We start from the raw sequence: 16,185 nt of genomic DNA on the forward strand, positions 1-16,185 counted from the left end.
TGTTGCATTTGAAGACGAATATTTTATTATAATTATTGTATATACGCATATTTTACGTTTGGCCTAAACCCTCATAGGGGGCCCGAGTCGCTGCTGATGATGATGATGATGATGATGATACTTTACGTTAGCTTCTATATACAGTGTATGTAATATAGTGTAAATCTATACTAATCAAATAATAATAACTAGCTGTGACCCGCGGTTGAAACCGCGTAAGCGTGCTGCGTAACCGTATCCCGTAGGAATATCGGTATAAAAAGTGCCTATGTGTTATTTCAGTTGTCCAGCTATCTACGAAGCAAAATAGTATTATTATTCACCAATAGATGTCAGGAAAAAAAAAACACGAATAAAACACGAATATTACATTTTCTAAAAAAATTCCTAGCTAGATCGATTTATCGCCCCCCAAACTCCCTGTATACTAAATTTCATGAAAATCGTTGGAGCCGATTCCGAGATTCCAATTATATATATATACAAGAATTGCTCGTTTAAAGGTATAAGATAAAGTCTTTATTAAAACTGTTAAATACATACAATTATATTAGTAGAAACGAAAGCCTGTGTTAGTAAAAACTGTGTTACAGGCTTTAGAATCCCTCACATTTTTGTAAATTATAGTTTCTTACAGTTTTTTCATTTTTTCAATTAAGTATCTTATATATATAAATATAAATATAAAAAAATATATATATAAATACAAATAAATCTTCAGAGTTTGTTTGTTTGTCCGACAGCGGTTTAGGCCACAATCTACCACGCTGGGCAAGTGCGGGTTGGCAGATGTCACATGTCGTGGAATTTTCGATTCTCAGATACGCCGGTTTCCTCACGATGTTTTCCTTCACCGTTTCAAACAGTACTGATGTTATACATATGCAGATAAATTGAAAATTCAATTTATTTCTTGCACGCTCGCCCGGTCTCGAACCGAGGAAAAAGTCCGAGGTCCTCACCACTGAGCCACCACTGCTCTTACTGTTTATTTTTAGGTATATACAATTTGCCTTATTTATAATTTTGTAATGCAGAAAAGTTAAGTTAATAAATAATGCTGATTTTTGAAACAAACAGTTTAAAGTTAATGAATATTTAATATCATTCTGAGATAATCTTACGATGGTGATACTTCAAAAAATAATCGCGTCAATTTATTAAACATTAAAACAGTACGATGTGTCATAAGATTCAACAGATAAAAACTTTAATGAAATTCTTTTTCAATTAAAAGCAAAGGAACACACATACTGTGCTAATAAAGAAAATAGGTCAAGTATGAATCAGTCTTGTGAAAATTAATCACCAATCCCAATATATGACGGTACACACAGATAAACTTAGTATTTAATAATTGTTGTTATACCGCCATCAGAAATACACCATTTTTGAAAAACTTCCATTAGACAGACGAACGGATAGGCGGAATTCTAAAGAAGATGCCATATTTAACTCAGATGTGCGTTGTTACATCATAAAAACTATTTCATTAGTTGAGATCACTCGTGACGTAGCCTGCATTCGTGAGACGATACTTCCGTCTGTACGCGCGGTAAATGTTAAGAAATTATTAAATTACGATATAAGTGGCAGTGTTTTGATACGGTAACAAAGCACGAATCTATGTTTTGTTTGTTGTTAACGATTTTTGCGAAAATCCGCGAAGAAAAGTATTATCTATAAACCTAAATTTTTTGAATGCCTTCAGTTTGTTCACGTTCAAAATTCACGCGAACGAATCCAGCAAGTAATTAATAAATAAATAAAATAGAGTGTTCTTTATTCAATTATCTTAGAATAGAATAACGAAAAAAGTATAACCCGTCCCACCAGCTTCATTGCCGACTGCAACATAAAAAAAAAAAAATTGAAGAATAATAATTTTTTCGCATACCCAGCAACGCACTACGTACTTTATCTTTAAAAACGCATAAATACATGTAGGTACATATCCTATATTTTTATTTATTACAAACGTGATAATAATTCAGTTACGTCATTTCGAGGCGCATAAAGAACGTGATGCATCCACGTTGAATGATTCGTAGTTTTCATACCTAAACATACCAGACAATATGATATTAGTATTAATATTAATAAAGACTAATTTACTTTGCCATAACATTTAATGAATTCGCATCTGCATTACGAAGGGATAAATCTCGTGATTAACGACTCTAGCTCTAAGATGTTTATCAACATTCCATACATATTTTATAAAATACGAAACTTTTTTTGTGAAATGCCATTATAAATATACGAATTTTGTTATTGAATTGAAACCTTCACAAGTACTTTAAGGAATGATTACCAGTGCTGATACAACTTTTTAACCTCAACTTCACCTCTTAGTGATTAATTTACAGACTAATCTTGTTCTCTTTAAGTACCTAATATATACAGATTCATTAAAATCGGTCATCAGTTTAGGCGCGAAAACTTAACTAAAACAATACAGATATTATTTTCGCGCAAATTTTTCGTGTAAAACTGCATGGTGTAATATTTCTTTAGTAACCAAAACTTAGTTCGTATTCAGCAAATTAACAAGTATCTACGAGTTGTGAAAGAGAAAGGTATATTTCCAATATTTCATAACGTTGCGATGTAATGTCAAGATAAAATATATATTCAAGTGTTTTACATAAACAATGCAACTATATCACGTAAATTGATGTAATTTATGTTTGGAAATTGTTCTAAATTATTTCTTTATTATTCAGGTAAGTGTCGTTCTGTAAACACTTTTTTTTCTTTCTCGGCTAGTAGGGGACAGCGTTACTTGAAATTTTTTTATGTAATTAGTAATAGCGGGAAACTGAGCTGGTTGTTCACCTGATGGTTAACGATCAGATTACCCATAAAAATATGCATACGTAAAAATTGTTCTTACTTAGCTTAATGTTAAAGCCCAGAATTATGTTATGTCTCAAAAGTAGTTTATAACTATTTTTGCGGTTTTACTGAAGCCTCTAAGGCTCGTCTATATATACTATCTATGTACTAACTTACATAGAGTGTAACATTTAATTATAGGTAAGAACATAGATGGTAAGAGACAAGAGAAGCAGCCAAGAAGATGTCACACTTGAGTTTCGAGCTTCAATGATAAGCAATAATAAGTACCCGCATTCCCTTGGGAAGCTATCGTTGCAATCAGGTGACTTTGTAAAGTAAATAAATTGTTTTAAAGGTACAAATACTACCGTAATAGTCGAGTATAATGTCAATATATAAAGAATTTATCCAAGATTAGAATACGCAGCTGTATACAGAAACAGCTGGGCCGGAATTGAATGAGCTTTCGCCTGGTACGGCTTTTAAGATAAGCGCTAGAAGGACCATATTTTAAGTCCTTTTTGTTGGTAGCAATAATGTTCTTAATCCTTGTATTAAAATCAATTCCTTTAGTTTGTAGTGTCGTGTATTCAAATCCTCCGTTGCTTCAAAGTTTTCATACAAACTTAACTTTATATTACCTACTACTTTAAATCTATTCTATTAAAAAGTTACACGTTATCTACAGTAATATAACAGCTAAACAGTTATCCGAAACAAGTTAATTCACTGTCGCTATTGTTACCAAACTTAACAGTTATATTTATTGCGAAGAAATTCATATAATTATAATATTTCTTCGCAAGCCTAGGACCCGTTCCAGGGAACACGTCACCACGAGTTAGGTACTTACAGGTAAATAGATCTGCGCCTGCGCTCCGTCAACTATATCATAACACAGCACTGCACTATCGTCACTGTAATACACTATCGACACTTAGATATCTAAATTTCACACATATTTTCGTAATAAGGTTTTACTGCGTACAGCGCAGTCGCGGCAAAATGAAACCTCCGACTACTCCATTCGGAGGTTGCGCGAACGCGCGCTCTGCATTCCACTGCCACACGTAAAATATACGTCTCTCGCTCGAACGTACAGATCCATCTCTCGCTGAAAAGAGACAGGCGAGAATAAACCTGTATGGGTAGGCCCGTTATGCACACAGGTAAACTATGTGACGGTCATTGAAAACTAAAAAGTTATTCGCCAATCGATTGGACGGAAATTATTAAATTATTGAATTCATGCTTGGTTTATTGCTTTTATGTAAGATTGTAATGTTGGATAATTCAATTCAAACACTTTAGCCTCGCCGGGTCGAGTATTGGGGTCATAAGGTCAAAGCACACCTCGATTTATATAAGCCTTTTGAAGTAAAAGTTAATTAAGATTTATGAAAACTTCCTATTCTTCTTCATTTGCCGCCGATCCTAAATAATCGTCAATTCAGACGGTGTATTCACCTCGTAGTGACTAAGAATCTTATCGTTTGACCTTTTGTGACCCCGAAACTCAGAAAAGAAAAATGTAGGTGCTGCGTGTTTTCTACATGATCAAGTTATATGTAGAAAACTGTCAACTGATGACATTATATGCATTAAAACGGCAAACAGTATCAATCATAAGATACCTCCTATTGTATACATTACAACTATATCTACGTCTAAGCGTTGATATGAAATTGAATATATAAAATTTGCGGAATGTATGTTATAACAAAATAACAACTTTTGTGCGACTCTGAGTTAGCTGCACTAAATTTAAAAGAATTTTCACTGGCAGGGAACTAATGTTACATGCAGTAACGCATCTATTATTTTGTAAGTGAATGTCCCAAAAAGCCGAAACGCGATTTTTGTGTAGATATATTGGAGAGTGTATAGATAGTTTGGAGGCAGAAGAGTGACAGTAAAAGGGTCGTCACCGTGGATTGATATACATTTTTAGTTTAAAAAAAGTCATTGTTACATCCAAAGAGTAATATAATAAAACAAATAATACGGTTTACATCCATCCCTTTGTCCAAGCGCGATACTAGCTTCTTAATCATAACTAATTATTATTACTATTCATTGTACATGCCGTTGTGCTTCTGTTTCGAACTTCGCCGCGGGTTTTAATTGTATAGCACCTGGAACCCGCGAACCCGAATGTACATAAGAATAATATAGCTGCATCAGTGTTACATAGGTATATAATTACTAGCTGCACCGCCTAGCGGTTCCGCTTGGGTAGTCATTTATCGTAAATGAAATAATATAAACTATCCTATCTTTTTCGCAGTGGTGGCTCAGTGGTGAGAACCTCGGACTTCAAAATCGATAAGTCGGGGTTCGAGATCGGGCAAGGGTGCAGGAAATAAATTGATTTTTCAATTTATCTGCGCATGTAGATAACATCACCAATGCTTAAAACGGTGAAGGAAAAACATCGTGAGGAAACCGGCATGTCCGGAATCAAAAGTTCGACGACATGTGACATCTGCCAACCCGCACTTAGCCAGCGTGGTGGATTACGGCCTGAACCCTCATAGAAGGCCTGTGTCCCAGCAGTGGGAACATATAAGGGCTGATGATGATGATGATGATGATGATGATCCTATCTTTTAAGTCAGGTCAAACTGCTCATGTTGTACAACTTGATTAAAATCGGTTGAGTAGTTTAGGAGTCCATCGCGGACAATGTGACACGTCATTTATATATCTTTCTGAAAAATAATTTCTATAAAACAAGATAAAATGTACTAATTTATTTCAAATTAATTAATAATTTTAAAAAGCTTTACGCTTTGGCAGTGGTAAAAGGGAATAAACAATAAGTTTTTTTTTTATTATCTGTCTAATGATTAATTATTAATTATCAATCCAGATAGGATTAATAATATTTCACCGCGGTTAAAAGCGGTCTTATAAATAAAAACACAACGGGTTACCGCCTATGTCACACGTCTAGACCAAAGCCTAGCCTAACTATCTCCAGACAATATAATTGCTCCGAGAAGAAAGACAAACAAATCACACTTTTGCATTTGTATTATCAATAAGAATATTAAAGATACTAGTCCACAAATAGACATATACTATCCGAAGGGTTAAGATGGAAGACTGTTTGATTAATCGCGTAAATCTCAGTAACTCCTGGAACAGATTACAAATTATGTTATAGTTACTACTAAGAATGCAACTGGTTCGAATAGAAAAAGTATATTTGTGTTGAAAAGTCTATTTGGGAGGGCTTGTAAATGCTGTTATCGATACTTCTTTACTAATAATAAAAATCCGAAGAGTTTATTTAATTGTTTAAATGATTGAACACGATACTCTATCAACTCCTTTTATATAAGGCATAGGTGCTGCTCTCATATGTTTACTGGCGTGCCTCTATATCAGCTTCTTTCTTTTGACTGTATTGTACGTCGTGCAGCTCGAATTATTAAAGATTCTAAGATTTCCGAATTCGACCCTCTTTCGCTAAGAAAGGACTTAGCATCTATCATCAACAACCTCAGCATTAGCAATGTTTTATGGGGAGTGTTGTGCAAACTGTCAAACTTTGAAACATTACGACAGTGTTCTTTTATAAACATCATTCTATCTCTTATACCATGTTTTAAGACGTGTTTTAAGAAGAGAACCTACACATAATCTATAATATACCTATAGAGAACCTACGTATAACCTATGCACCTGCACAAGCGATAATCAAAGCGTCTTTTCCGTAATAGTTTAGGTCAATTAAACCCCCAATCCTTATCAGAGGATGGTAAATATTAATTACATCCAATATTGTAATACAATCTCAGGTCCAACTAGACTGATTTGAATGAAATTTGTTAAAGCGCTAGATTAAGACTCGAGAAAGAACGCAGGATGCAGGAAAAGCCCCGGGACTTTTATTTGGACTACGTGGGTGAAGTCGCTAGTGGATAGCTTAGGCATAATCTCCATAACATTATCATATAAATTCGAAATCTGGACTGTTACTTCTGTTCTAGTGTTGCTTATATTTATTGACAGTTAAGAAAACCTGTGAAAAAATTATCTCTAAAATTAATGGTGGTAAAAAATAAAATTCTACTTTAAATATAAATAAAAAATCGCATTTAAAACAGTTGTGAATCTTCAATTTTTCATAATATGTCACGGGGCTGGGTACCTATGTAGGTAAGATGCCACAATTTTGCATTGTTCTATGTTATCTGTTCTTATGCATAATCTGTTCGTAAGTGACACTGATAGTTTAAGCGTTGACGTCTGAAGTTAAGAAGAATTTGTCAATAAATATCGTTGTTTTTGGTTGTTTGTAAATGTGTGTTGTGCTCATTTCTCTGTAGAATATTAATTTATTATATCTATTTGTATATTTCTCACAATTGTTATAGAATCGCCAATATTTAAACACGATTTAAAAAAAAAAAACAGCACGCTTCAACGACTTGCTTGGACCTGGTAGGATATTTTAGTTTTATATAAATTTTGTGCATTATTGTTACACATACTTAAAAATATATATTTAATAATTTGCAGGTGCTGTACAATATGCCTAAAGTACGTCGTAGTCGTAAGCCTCCACCAGAAGGATGGGAGTTGATTGAACCCACTCTTGAAGAGTTAGAACAAAAAATGCGAGAAGGTATGTTGTAATTATTTTAAAAGTACAGTAGAAGTTATGTAAATGTACTAAAAATTATTATTCTGCGAACTGAAGTGTTGAGGTGGACACCAAGATAAAGAGTTACTGTTTAATTTATAACTTATATTACTTTAAAACTATTATTTTATAATAAATTTTCAGCGGAAACGGAGCCACATGAAGGAAAGAGAAAACAAGAGTCACTGTGGCCAATATTCAAAATCCACCATCAAAAATCGCGATATATCTATGATCTGTTCTATAGACGTAAAGCAATCAGCCGAGAACTCTACCAGTACTGTTTGAATGAGAAAATAGCAGACGCAAATCTTATAGCCAAGTGGAAGAAGACAGGGTATGAAAACTTGTGCTGCCTGCGATGTATACAGACGAGGGACACAAATTTTGCTACAAATTGCATATGTAGGGTGCCTAAAAGTAAGTTGGAAGAGGGCAGAATAGTTGAATGCGTGCATTGTGGATGCAGGGGCTGTTCAGGATAGATATAATGTGTGTTTGTGTTGGCAGTAACTACTGGATACTAATAAAATAAATAATTCATTAATTGATATTATGTTTAGTTTTAATTGAGTTTTTCTTTTCGAGTAGTAATAGGTTAGGCACATTAATTTGAAGCACTCTGTTATCAGACATAATAAAACTGAAGTGATGTAATATTGTAATATATATGATTTAGAATGAGCCACAAGTCCTTATCCCTCAAGTGCACAACTTAACAATGTTGTGTATTACAAGGAAACTATATGAACAGATTTATGCACGCACACATTAGTAATCTATGAATCAATGATCTGGACCAGCTCTATGCCCTCCCCTCCCCTCTACACAGGGCTGCTTATGGCTGGTTTAATACTTGTTTGCCTTACTTATCTGTCCATTAAAATGACAAATATTGTATGGTATAAATCTGACTTGTTCAATTGAATAGAAATACAAAAAAAAAAAACACATTTACTGCTTAAGAATTTTAATAAAAAGCTAATAAAAGAAATTTTACAATTTCACAAAAATAAATGTTTTGAATGAAACAATAATTAAAAGTAATCTCTAGAAAATAAGTTGTTTTATATGCCTTAAATCAGTCTTTCAATCACAACCTTTGATACTTAACATTTAGTTTATAGTAATTCTTATGCAACTTATGTACCTTAAAAACTGTGATGAACTAATTTAGATATTTCGAGATCAAAGATAATCCTACAAAAACAGAAACAAAAATTCTCATGAAACTAGAATGATGAATATTAAGCTACTGTTGAATACTGTTGAATATAATAATACTGTTGAATACAATCAAATGACTAAAATAATCACCATTCTGAGTTTAACTTAAAATATGAAAAAACTTAACAAAATTATATACATACATAATCATAAGCTTAGTGCTTCCATCTTAACTAAACCATTAGAGGCTTACTTTCTAATTCTTTAGAAAGTTCTATGATCAAGTCCTTATATATAATAGGATTCATATTTTTGCCCAGCAAGTACAATATGAACCAGTCGCCGAAGCTAAAGCGCTTAACTATTTTCGTAACTACCCTCCTTTTGACATATCTCACCTGACCCATGATCAGATATGTACGTAATGGTGGTAGAGAGAGCACTAAAATCCTAAAAAGCACTGCAATTGTTGACAACAAAGCTAGGAAAATCAACCAAAACCATAGTATGACAAAAATCTTTTCATTAACAATGTTTAGTGGTAGGACACACAGTCTGTCTTTAACTTCGATAGTTCCAGATGGCCCGTACATACGATAGAAGCATTTTGTCAGTTTAGGAAAGAATTCATCCATAGGATTGACAGATGCAAAGTCCATAAAGTTGCTAGGAACTTGGTACGCATGGCTGAATGCTGCAACAGCTGTACCGTAATTCCGGAAGGCTCCACCGAGAAATAAGTCGAGCAGAAAAATCTGACCCACCTGCAAATAAATAATTTGTTTAGTGGTTGTATCAAAGAGCAATATTTTAATTTTTGTGTATTTTGAAAAAACAAAACATTATGTAAAGAAAATAACTTCATATGAATGTTTAAATTATTTTAGAATAAATACTATAAATATAATTAGATACATGTATTGAAATGAAACTTACTACATTAGCCAGGTTCAGAATTTCACAGAAGGTATATCGCAGTGCATACATATTGTGTGTATAGATGTTGGTGTAACTGAGGTATGATATCAGCTCCCCTCGGCGATATTCTGACCAATCCTTGGTCACCATTGGACTGGCTATAATGAAACATTGTAAATGTTAGTTACCATTAATTTATTTATTCAACAAACCTCAACAAAGAAGTAGGTTATCAATTTGAGTGTATTTCTTTTGGATTTGCTACATCATAACTTGTGACTAAGTGAACTAATTTTGATGATACTTTTTACTTTATGTGGCTCTAATTTTCCCTGCGGTCCCATTTCCATTCAGTCTAGTCTAACATTTTAATGGCAGTTAAGTTTTTTTAAAATAGTAATTTCTATTGTTCTTAAGGTTATTGATTATTCTAATTCATCACCAATACAGTTAAATCAAAAAATTTAATTTACAACAAAGGACTCCACTTTGCATTTTAACAAACTTGTCCATAAAGCATTATATTAATGCAATATATTTCAATGTATGTCTCTAAAGCTGCAATAAATATTTGATTCACAAAGGTGTAAAAAATAAATTACCCAAGTCAGATGCCAGCACCTTCAATCGACCACCTTCCCAGATCTTCCACAGATAACGAGGGGTGTAAAACATCATAGCCTGTCCCAACAGAACAAAGCAGACCCACTGGTAGTATGTGTGCTTCAGTTGTTCATTTGGTACACCTCTGTCGGGTCCAATGCCCAAGTAGGCCATGTGCTTTCCTTCCTCACCTAATTCATATTGTTTAGTTTTTAAGTGAACTAACTGTGACAATATATTCAACTTACTTTATTAAAAATAATAAATTAATGCTGCTAACAACTTTAAAGAATGATTGGAAGACTTATATGTCATAGAGGATAACTGAGCTGATGGCTCGTCTGATGGTAAGCGTTCACTGCGATGACCGCTTTTTAAAAAGTTAAGGATACAGAAAGGATTGGACTGGGAAGGGTGAGAAAATGTATATAGGCATTCGGCTCCATTCAAGAATACGTTACAATTATGCTGAATCCTAATTAGAATCTTATAAGAACTTACCCAGAAATCTACTTCGTAATGTATAAGTTCCATAAATCCAGCAGTAGCTGTTAATAGCCTCCTTGTTATCCGCCTTATCTTGCGTCATGCAGTGGATGGGCTCACCAAAGAATTGCTTAGAAGTGACCAGAAGTGTGAAAACCAATAACATTATCACTGTTGCTTTGTAATGCATGCGGAACACATTGTTATCTGTACATACATTCCCGAATTTTAAAAACGAACGTATGGGCATAAACAGATCTATCATTTTGAGGTTTTTAATTTACGGAATGCCTACGGAATTTTATTGAACAATGGTGATGGCGAATGTTGTAGATGATTTTTTCGATACCCGCAGAAAACTTTTATTTTTGGATCTGTATGTGAAAATAAAAATTGGTTTTCACAAGTTTCATCAGATAAAAAATAATTAAGCTTAATTTAAATTAATTAAAAAAAGAGAAATGGCGTTATTTTGATAATTTTTGACAATTTAACATGAATGATGAACACGCGGGAAAGCGGAAGCGGATATTCGAAAAAAAACTATATTTACAAATGTTTATTTGAACCCATTGAATTAACCGAGAGTAACTCGGTTAATTCAATGGGCTTACAACAAATTTAAATATTTAACTCATTAGTGTAATTAAATAAATGGCATATTCCATACTTTTTTAATATTTTATTCATCAATTATTATTATATTGTTTTCAACATTTAAGCGGGCTAACTTTGAAATTGCTGTATTATTGTTTGCATACACTTAATATTAATATTTATAAATTATTAGATCACGACAGTCTTATATCAGTGTCACATTGTTAAAGAGAAAACTAACTTATGTACTTAAATATTAACAACTTAGACATAGGTTTAAGTTTGTAAATAAAAATCCAATGTAAGAACTTTAAACAAACTTTATTGACAGACACTTAAAACTACATTATTATTTACAAATTATGGCTAATATTTCCATAGGAAATGGAATGTTCTATTTTCAAAATTGTAAATTTGCCTTTGAGCAATTAAGTTTTTGGTTTCAAATAAAGTTAAAAATGCCACCATCATATTAATGTTCATTAATCTTTAGTTATAATTAATTTAAATAACAAAATAGACATAAACGAAGAAAGAAAGAATATTCCTTAATAAAACAGGTACCATATATTCCGATTCGCTTCAACCCACAGTGAATCCTTCAACTTGCATTTATATTAACCGAACACCTTCCCCGACCAAAAATGCGAATGAAACCCGCCACAAACGTACCGATAACATAATATATGCCGTTCCAATGTATATATTATAACATACAGAGACGATGCTATTATTATATAATTTGCCAATCTCTGATGGTCGGCCTAGCGTAACAAATATTGATATGTGATAATATAAATTGCAGTATAATAAGTATATATTATAGTTATGTGTGTGGCGGGCTTTAAGCATAAATTATAAAATCAGTAAATCAATTGTAATATTAAACACCTACATACAATATACAAGCAAAGCAGTGCAGTACAATAAAAATTTACAAATTCATACATTTATCTTAAAGGCACTACAATTTGATCATGAGTTTTATTGGCTTAATGCATTTATACGTTTGCATTAAATAAATTATAACATTATTATTGCACATATACTTTCACTGTCTATGTGTTACAGAAAAAATGGGTAAAGCTTATTATTAAATGCTTCGGGTTTTTCGAAAAATAATTTATAGTTTTTGGCAAAGCGGAATAAATGAGTTGTGGGTTTATAATAAGACGAAAAAATAAATATGCCCCACAGCTTTCTTGAAGCTCCGAGAGCTATATCAGTGTACCTACCAGTGGCGGATTTAAAAATTTTCAGGGTATAGGCTGAATAGTTTTTGCTGCCCTTGCCTCAACAATTGTCATTTCATACATTATTTTTACAATGCAAGTGGAAGTTTGCTACTACCGAAATGTGCAATGACAAGCGAAAGAGAAAAGTTCCCCAAATTTGCCGCCCCCAAAATCTGCCGCCCTAGGCTCGAGCCTACTCAGCCTGCTGGTAAATCCGCCACTGGTATTACCTACCCAGTCACAGTATTATATTATCTGTGGTCGCAGTATGTCCAAGTTATTATTTAGGTATTCGTTCGTGACAAAGTGATGAGCAATGGTGGCTCAGCGGTTAGGACCTTGGACTGAAAGTGTTAAGTCTCCGGTTCGAGACAGGACGAGTGTGCAAGAAATAAATTGATTTTTCCATTTATCTGCTCATGATCCACATCACGACTGCGCGAAACGGTGAAGGAATACATCGTGAGGAAACCGGCATATCAGAGAATCAAAAGTTCGACGTTATGTGATATCTGCACAACCCGCACTTCGCTAACGTAGTGGATAATGGCCTGTACCCTCATAGGACGCCTGTGTCCCAGCAGTGGGAACATATATGGGCTGATGGTGGTTTTAATTTCAAATTAAGGAACTCAATATATAGTTAAAAATAGCGATAATCATGGATTGTTTAAGGTGGGACACCCTACAGTTTGCTCGGTACTCCTAGGGCCATATTGCCAAGCGCGAACACGTTATTCGGGTCCAGCTCACGCTTAGCCGCTTTCAGCAGCCGCGCCCCGGGCTCGCTGACGGTGGGCTCGTACCAGCGCCGCCGCAGCTTGCCCACGCCGTGGTGGTGGGATATCGAGCCTGGAAGATATAAACATATTTATTATTATGTTTATAACAAATCTAGCCGTGACCCGCGGCGTCACTCGCTTGGTACCCGGATGAGATGTAGCAAATGTGCTAATCCAGATAGATAAGATAGGGTGTTTTCGCGTGAAATAGTAACAAACATTCATACATCCATACATCCTTACAAACGTCGCATTTACAATATTAATAGGATATGAGTCTGTCCTATGTTATTTTTTCTCGTTACTGGAAAGGAATTCTGCCCGATAATAAATCACAGTACCAATGGTACGCATAATTGTACGCATACGGTAGTGTTAATGAGAGTGGGAACCATATGTTTGTAATGAAAATGGAATTATTTAATTCATAGCTCTGTTTCGTCTGTATCTTTCCACCCCATGAGTGTGTGTGTGTGTATGTGGGAGAATGTGTCTATGTCAGCAGTCCGCCTATCCTAGTTATTTTATAAGTGTATTTTATAAGTGTTTGTTACTGTTTCACACAAAAACTACTGAACCGATTGCAATGAAATTTGGTACGCAGATAGCTGGACAACCGAAATAACACATAGGCAATTTTATCCCGATATTCCTACTGGATACGTGAAACAGCGGAGCGCAGCTAGTTCCCTATATACGTATAATATACCCCCACTCGTGTGTGTGTAGATTCTACCCCCATCCTGTGTGTGTGGACTCCTCCCCTGTGTGTGTGAACTCTACCCCCATTCTGAGAGTGTGTATGTGGAATTTACCCCCACTCTGTGTGTGTGTGTGTGTGCGCTCACCCCCGTTGGCGACGATCTCGTCCCTGGCGGCGTCCTCAATCTCCTCGTAGGTGCGCAGCGGGTCCGCGCAGCCGGCGCTGCGGAACCCGAAGTAGAAGTATATGCAGCACCCGGCGTCGTACCTGTAACGATAGCTACGAGTTGATATCGATGTGAATGATTATGACATGAGTTGAATGGATGTGCGTGTGCGTGTTTGTACATTTGTGTGTGTGTGTGTGTGCGTGGTATTCGCTGTTTTCAGTCAACTTTTTATTCAAACGAATAAATGTATGTATACTAATGTTAAATAAAAAAATCATAAGTGATGTTGATTAAAATCGTCGACAAATCTATCAAACGTATTTCTAACCAGCGTCCTTAGTTGAAACTAATCGTACCGGACTTTTGCACTCAAAACAAATTTTGACCGGCTATGTGTTTTGACTGTAATATATACATATTATGTGTGTGTCTGTGTCTGTCTTTATTTAAATGGGTTTATATAGGTGCGGGCGCGCGTCCATTCTTGTGTGTGTGTGTGCGTGCGTGTGTGTGCGTGTGGGTGCGCGTGTTGGACTCACGTCTGCGTGAGGCGGCACGAGACGAGGTAGCGCGCGACGCCGCGGCGGCGGCACTCGAGCGCGACGCGGCGCTTGGTCGCCGCGCAGAGCGCGAGCGCGCGCTCCCACGGGACGGACGTCTCGAACGACTCCGCCACTATGTCGTACTCGAGCGCCAGGTCCTGCGACGCGACGCGGGGTATACTTCTCATTTGTATTTTTTTTTAATGTCATAGCGGGCATCTGAGCTAGTTGTTCGCGTGACCACCACTCAAGAACACAACAGGGGTGGGGTCACCGAAAATGTGTTGCCCGTTCTTAAGGGATAGAGAATAAAAGATTGACGATGGAAAAAAGGAATATTCCTACAGTTATAAATACAATGCGGGCCCCGAAGAAGTAATGGAGAGGAGTAGTTGCCTGCCCTGGTTCGAAATTGTTATCAATTCTTACTCCTATCTCAAATCTTTTTAGTGACGTGGTGGCCACAACTCACCCGAATGTACGCGATCACAAAAGTGAACGTGTACCCGATCTCGCCGTTCTTCGCACCCCCCGGGATGCCCCCCCACTTCGCCGCTATGCTGTTCAGCGCCGCCTCCCGCTCGGCCACCTCCTCGGCGGCCCCCTCCAGCAGCAGCGTCACCACGCAGAGCTTCAGGGGGTCGAAGCCCTTGATCTTGGTGATGTACAGCTTCTTCAGACCCTCGAGCAGCACTCCGCCCCAGGATTGCTCGGTTTTCAACGCGTGCCCGAATCGGAACTGAAATTTTATCCGTTTATTTCAGACACATAAAACCGAAAGAGTAGAAGAAATTTCGATTGCTGAGGCGGACACTAATATTATAAAGAGGAAACTTTTGTATTTCTGTATGTTGAAACGATTTCACGCAAAAAACTGCTGGACCGATTTCCAAAATTCTTTAACCATTGGGAAGCTACAAATTCACTGAGTGACAAAGGCCATATACATAATATGTACCACGGACGAAGCCGGGGCGATCAGCAAGTTATTTTAGACATATTAATTTTGAGTTTCGGTGAATTGAGTTCAGTCCGCAAAACACTCACCTGTTCATTATCCATGAGCCGTATGCTGGACGGTTGGAGGCGCCTCCTCGCGACTTCCCGCTCGAAGTGGAAGCCCTCCTCCCAGCCGGGGAACACGAGGGAGCCGTAACGCACCACCGGGGGGAGGGGGCGGATTTTTAACGTCACCTGACATGACATTTAATATATGTTTTTAGTATTTAATTCACATAGCATCTAATATACATACTAATAATATAAATTTGAATTTTTTTTGTCTCATCCTCCGGGCGGAGTATATAAGTAAAAGTACACTGCGGATTGGAGTGCGTACCTCAGTGACCACGCCGAGGCACCCCTCGGAGCCGAGCACCACGTGCTCCCACTCGGGCCCGCACGAGATGCGCGGCACGCAGCAGCTCTTCTCCAGCACGCCGCTCGGCGTCACCATCTGGATGCGTGTATTTACATTATTTTTTTTTT

At 36.2% G+C, this 16,185-nt stretch overlaps 4 protein-coding genes across 4 annotated transcripts in view; 1 reads left to right on the forward strand and 3 right to left on the reverse strand.

The window, feature by feature from the left end:
• The window catches only part of LOC119832173 (unconventional myosin-XV), an 81,482-nt gene extending 77,584 nt beyond the window's left edge, over positions 1–3,898 (reverse strand). Inside the window, exon 1 of the mRNA XM_038355784.1 lies at positions 3,695–3,898. The gene's annotated coding sequence lies outside the window, so the exon portion shown is untranslated. The remainder of the gene's footprint in view (positions 1–3,694) is intronic.
• Positions 3,899–7,082: 3,184 nt separating this feature from the next.
• Positions 7,083–8,064, forward strand: LOC119832171 (protein BUD31 homolog). The gene is made up of 3 exons (XM_038355782.1): positions 7,083–7,293; positions 7,372–7,477; positions 7,640–8,064. The coding sequence occupies exons 2-3, from the start codon at positions 7,384–7,386 to the stop codon at positions 7,978–7,980; spliced, it is 435 nt and encodes a 144-aa protein (XP_038211710.1). The 5' UTR covers positions 7,083–7,293; positions 7,372–7,383; the 3' UTR covers positions 7,981–8,064.
• An 824-nt stretch (positions 8,065–8,888) lies between these two features.
• On the reverse strand, positions 8,889–10,973 carry LOC119832163 (innexin inx2-like). Its single transcript, XM_038355774.1, has 4 exons — positions 10,685–10,973; positions 10,183–10,374; positions 9,599–9,738; positions 8,889–9,426 (listed from the first exon to the last, which is right to left on the reverse strand). Exons 1-4 carry the CDS (start codon positions 10,932–10,934, stop codon positions 8,896–8,898), a joined length of 1,113 nt encoding a protein of 370 aa, XP_038211702.1. The 5' UTR covers positions 10,935–10,973; the 3' UTR covers positions 8,889–8,895.
• Positions 10,974–13,042: 2,069 nt separating this feature from the next.
• The window catches only part of LOC119832175 (alkyldihydroxyacetonephosphate synthase), a 13,768-nt gene continuing 10,625 nt past the window's right edge, over positions 13,043–16,185 (reverse strand). The window contains exons 6-11 of the mRNA XM_038355786.1: positions 16,037–16,153; positions 15,745–15,891; positions 15,170–15,436; positions 14,695–14,855; positions 14,132–14,253; positions 13,043–13,353 (exon numbers count right to left, since the gene is read on the reverse strand). Coding sequence (XP_038211714.1) covers positions 13,187–13,353; positions 14,132–14,253; positions 14,695–14,855; positions 15,170–15,436; positions 15,745–15,891; positions 16,037–16,153 — 981 coding nt within the window. The 3' untranslated portion in view covers positions 13,043–13,186. The remainder of the gene's footprint in view (positions 13,354–14,131; positions 14,254–14,694; positions 14,856–15,169; positions 15,437–15,744; positions 15,892–16,036; positions 16,154–16,185) is intronic.

Source organism: Zerene cesonia, chromosome 15 (genome assembly GCF_012273895.1).
Source record: "Zerene cesonia ecotype Mississippi chromosome 15, Zerene_cesonia_1.1, whole genome shotgun sequence".
NCBI classification, from domain to species: Eukaryota; Metazoa; Arthropoda; class Insecta; order Lepidoptera; family Pieridae; genus Zerene; species Zerene cesonia.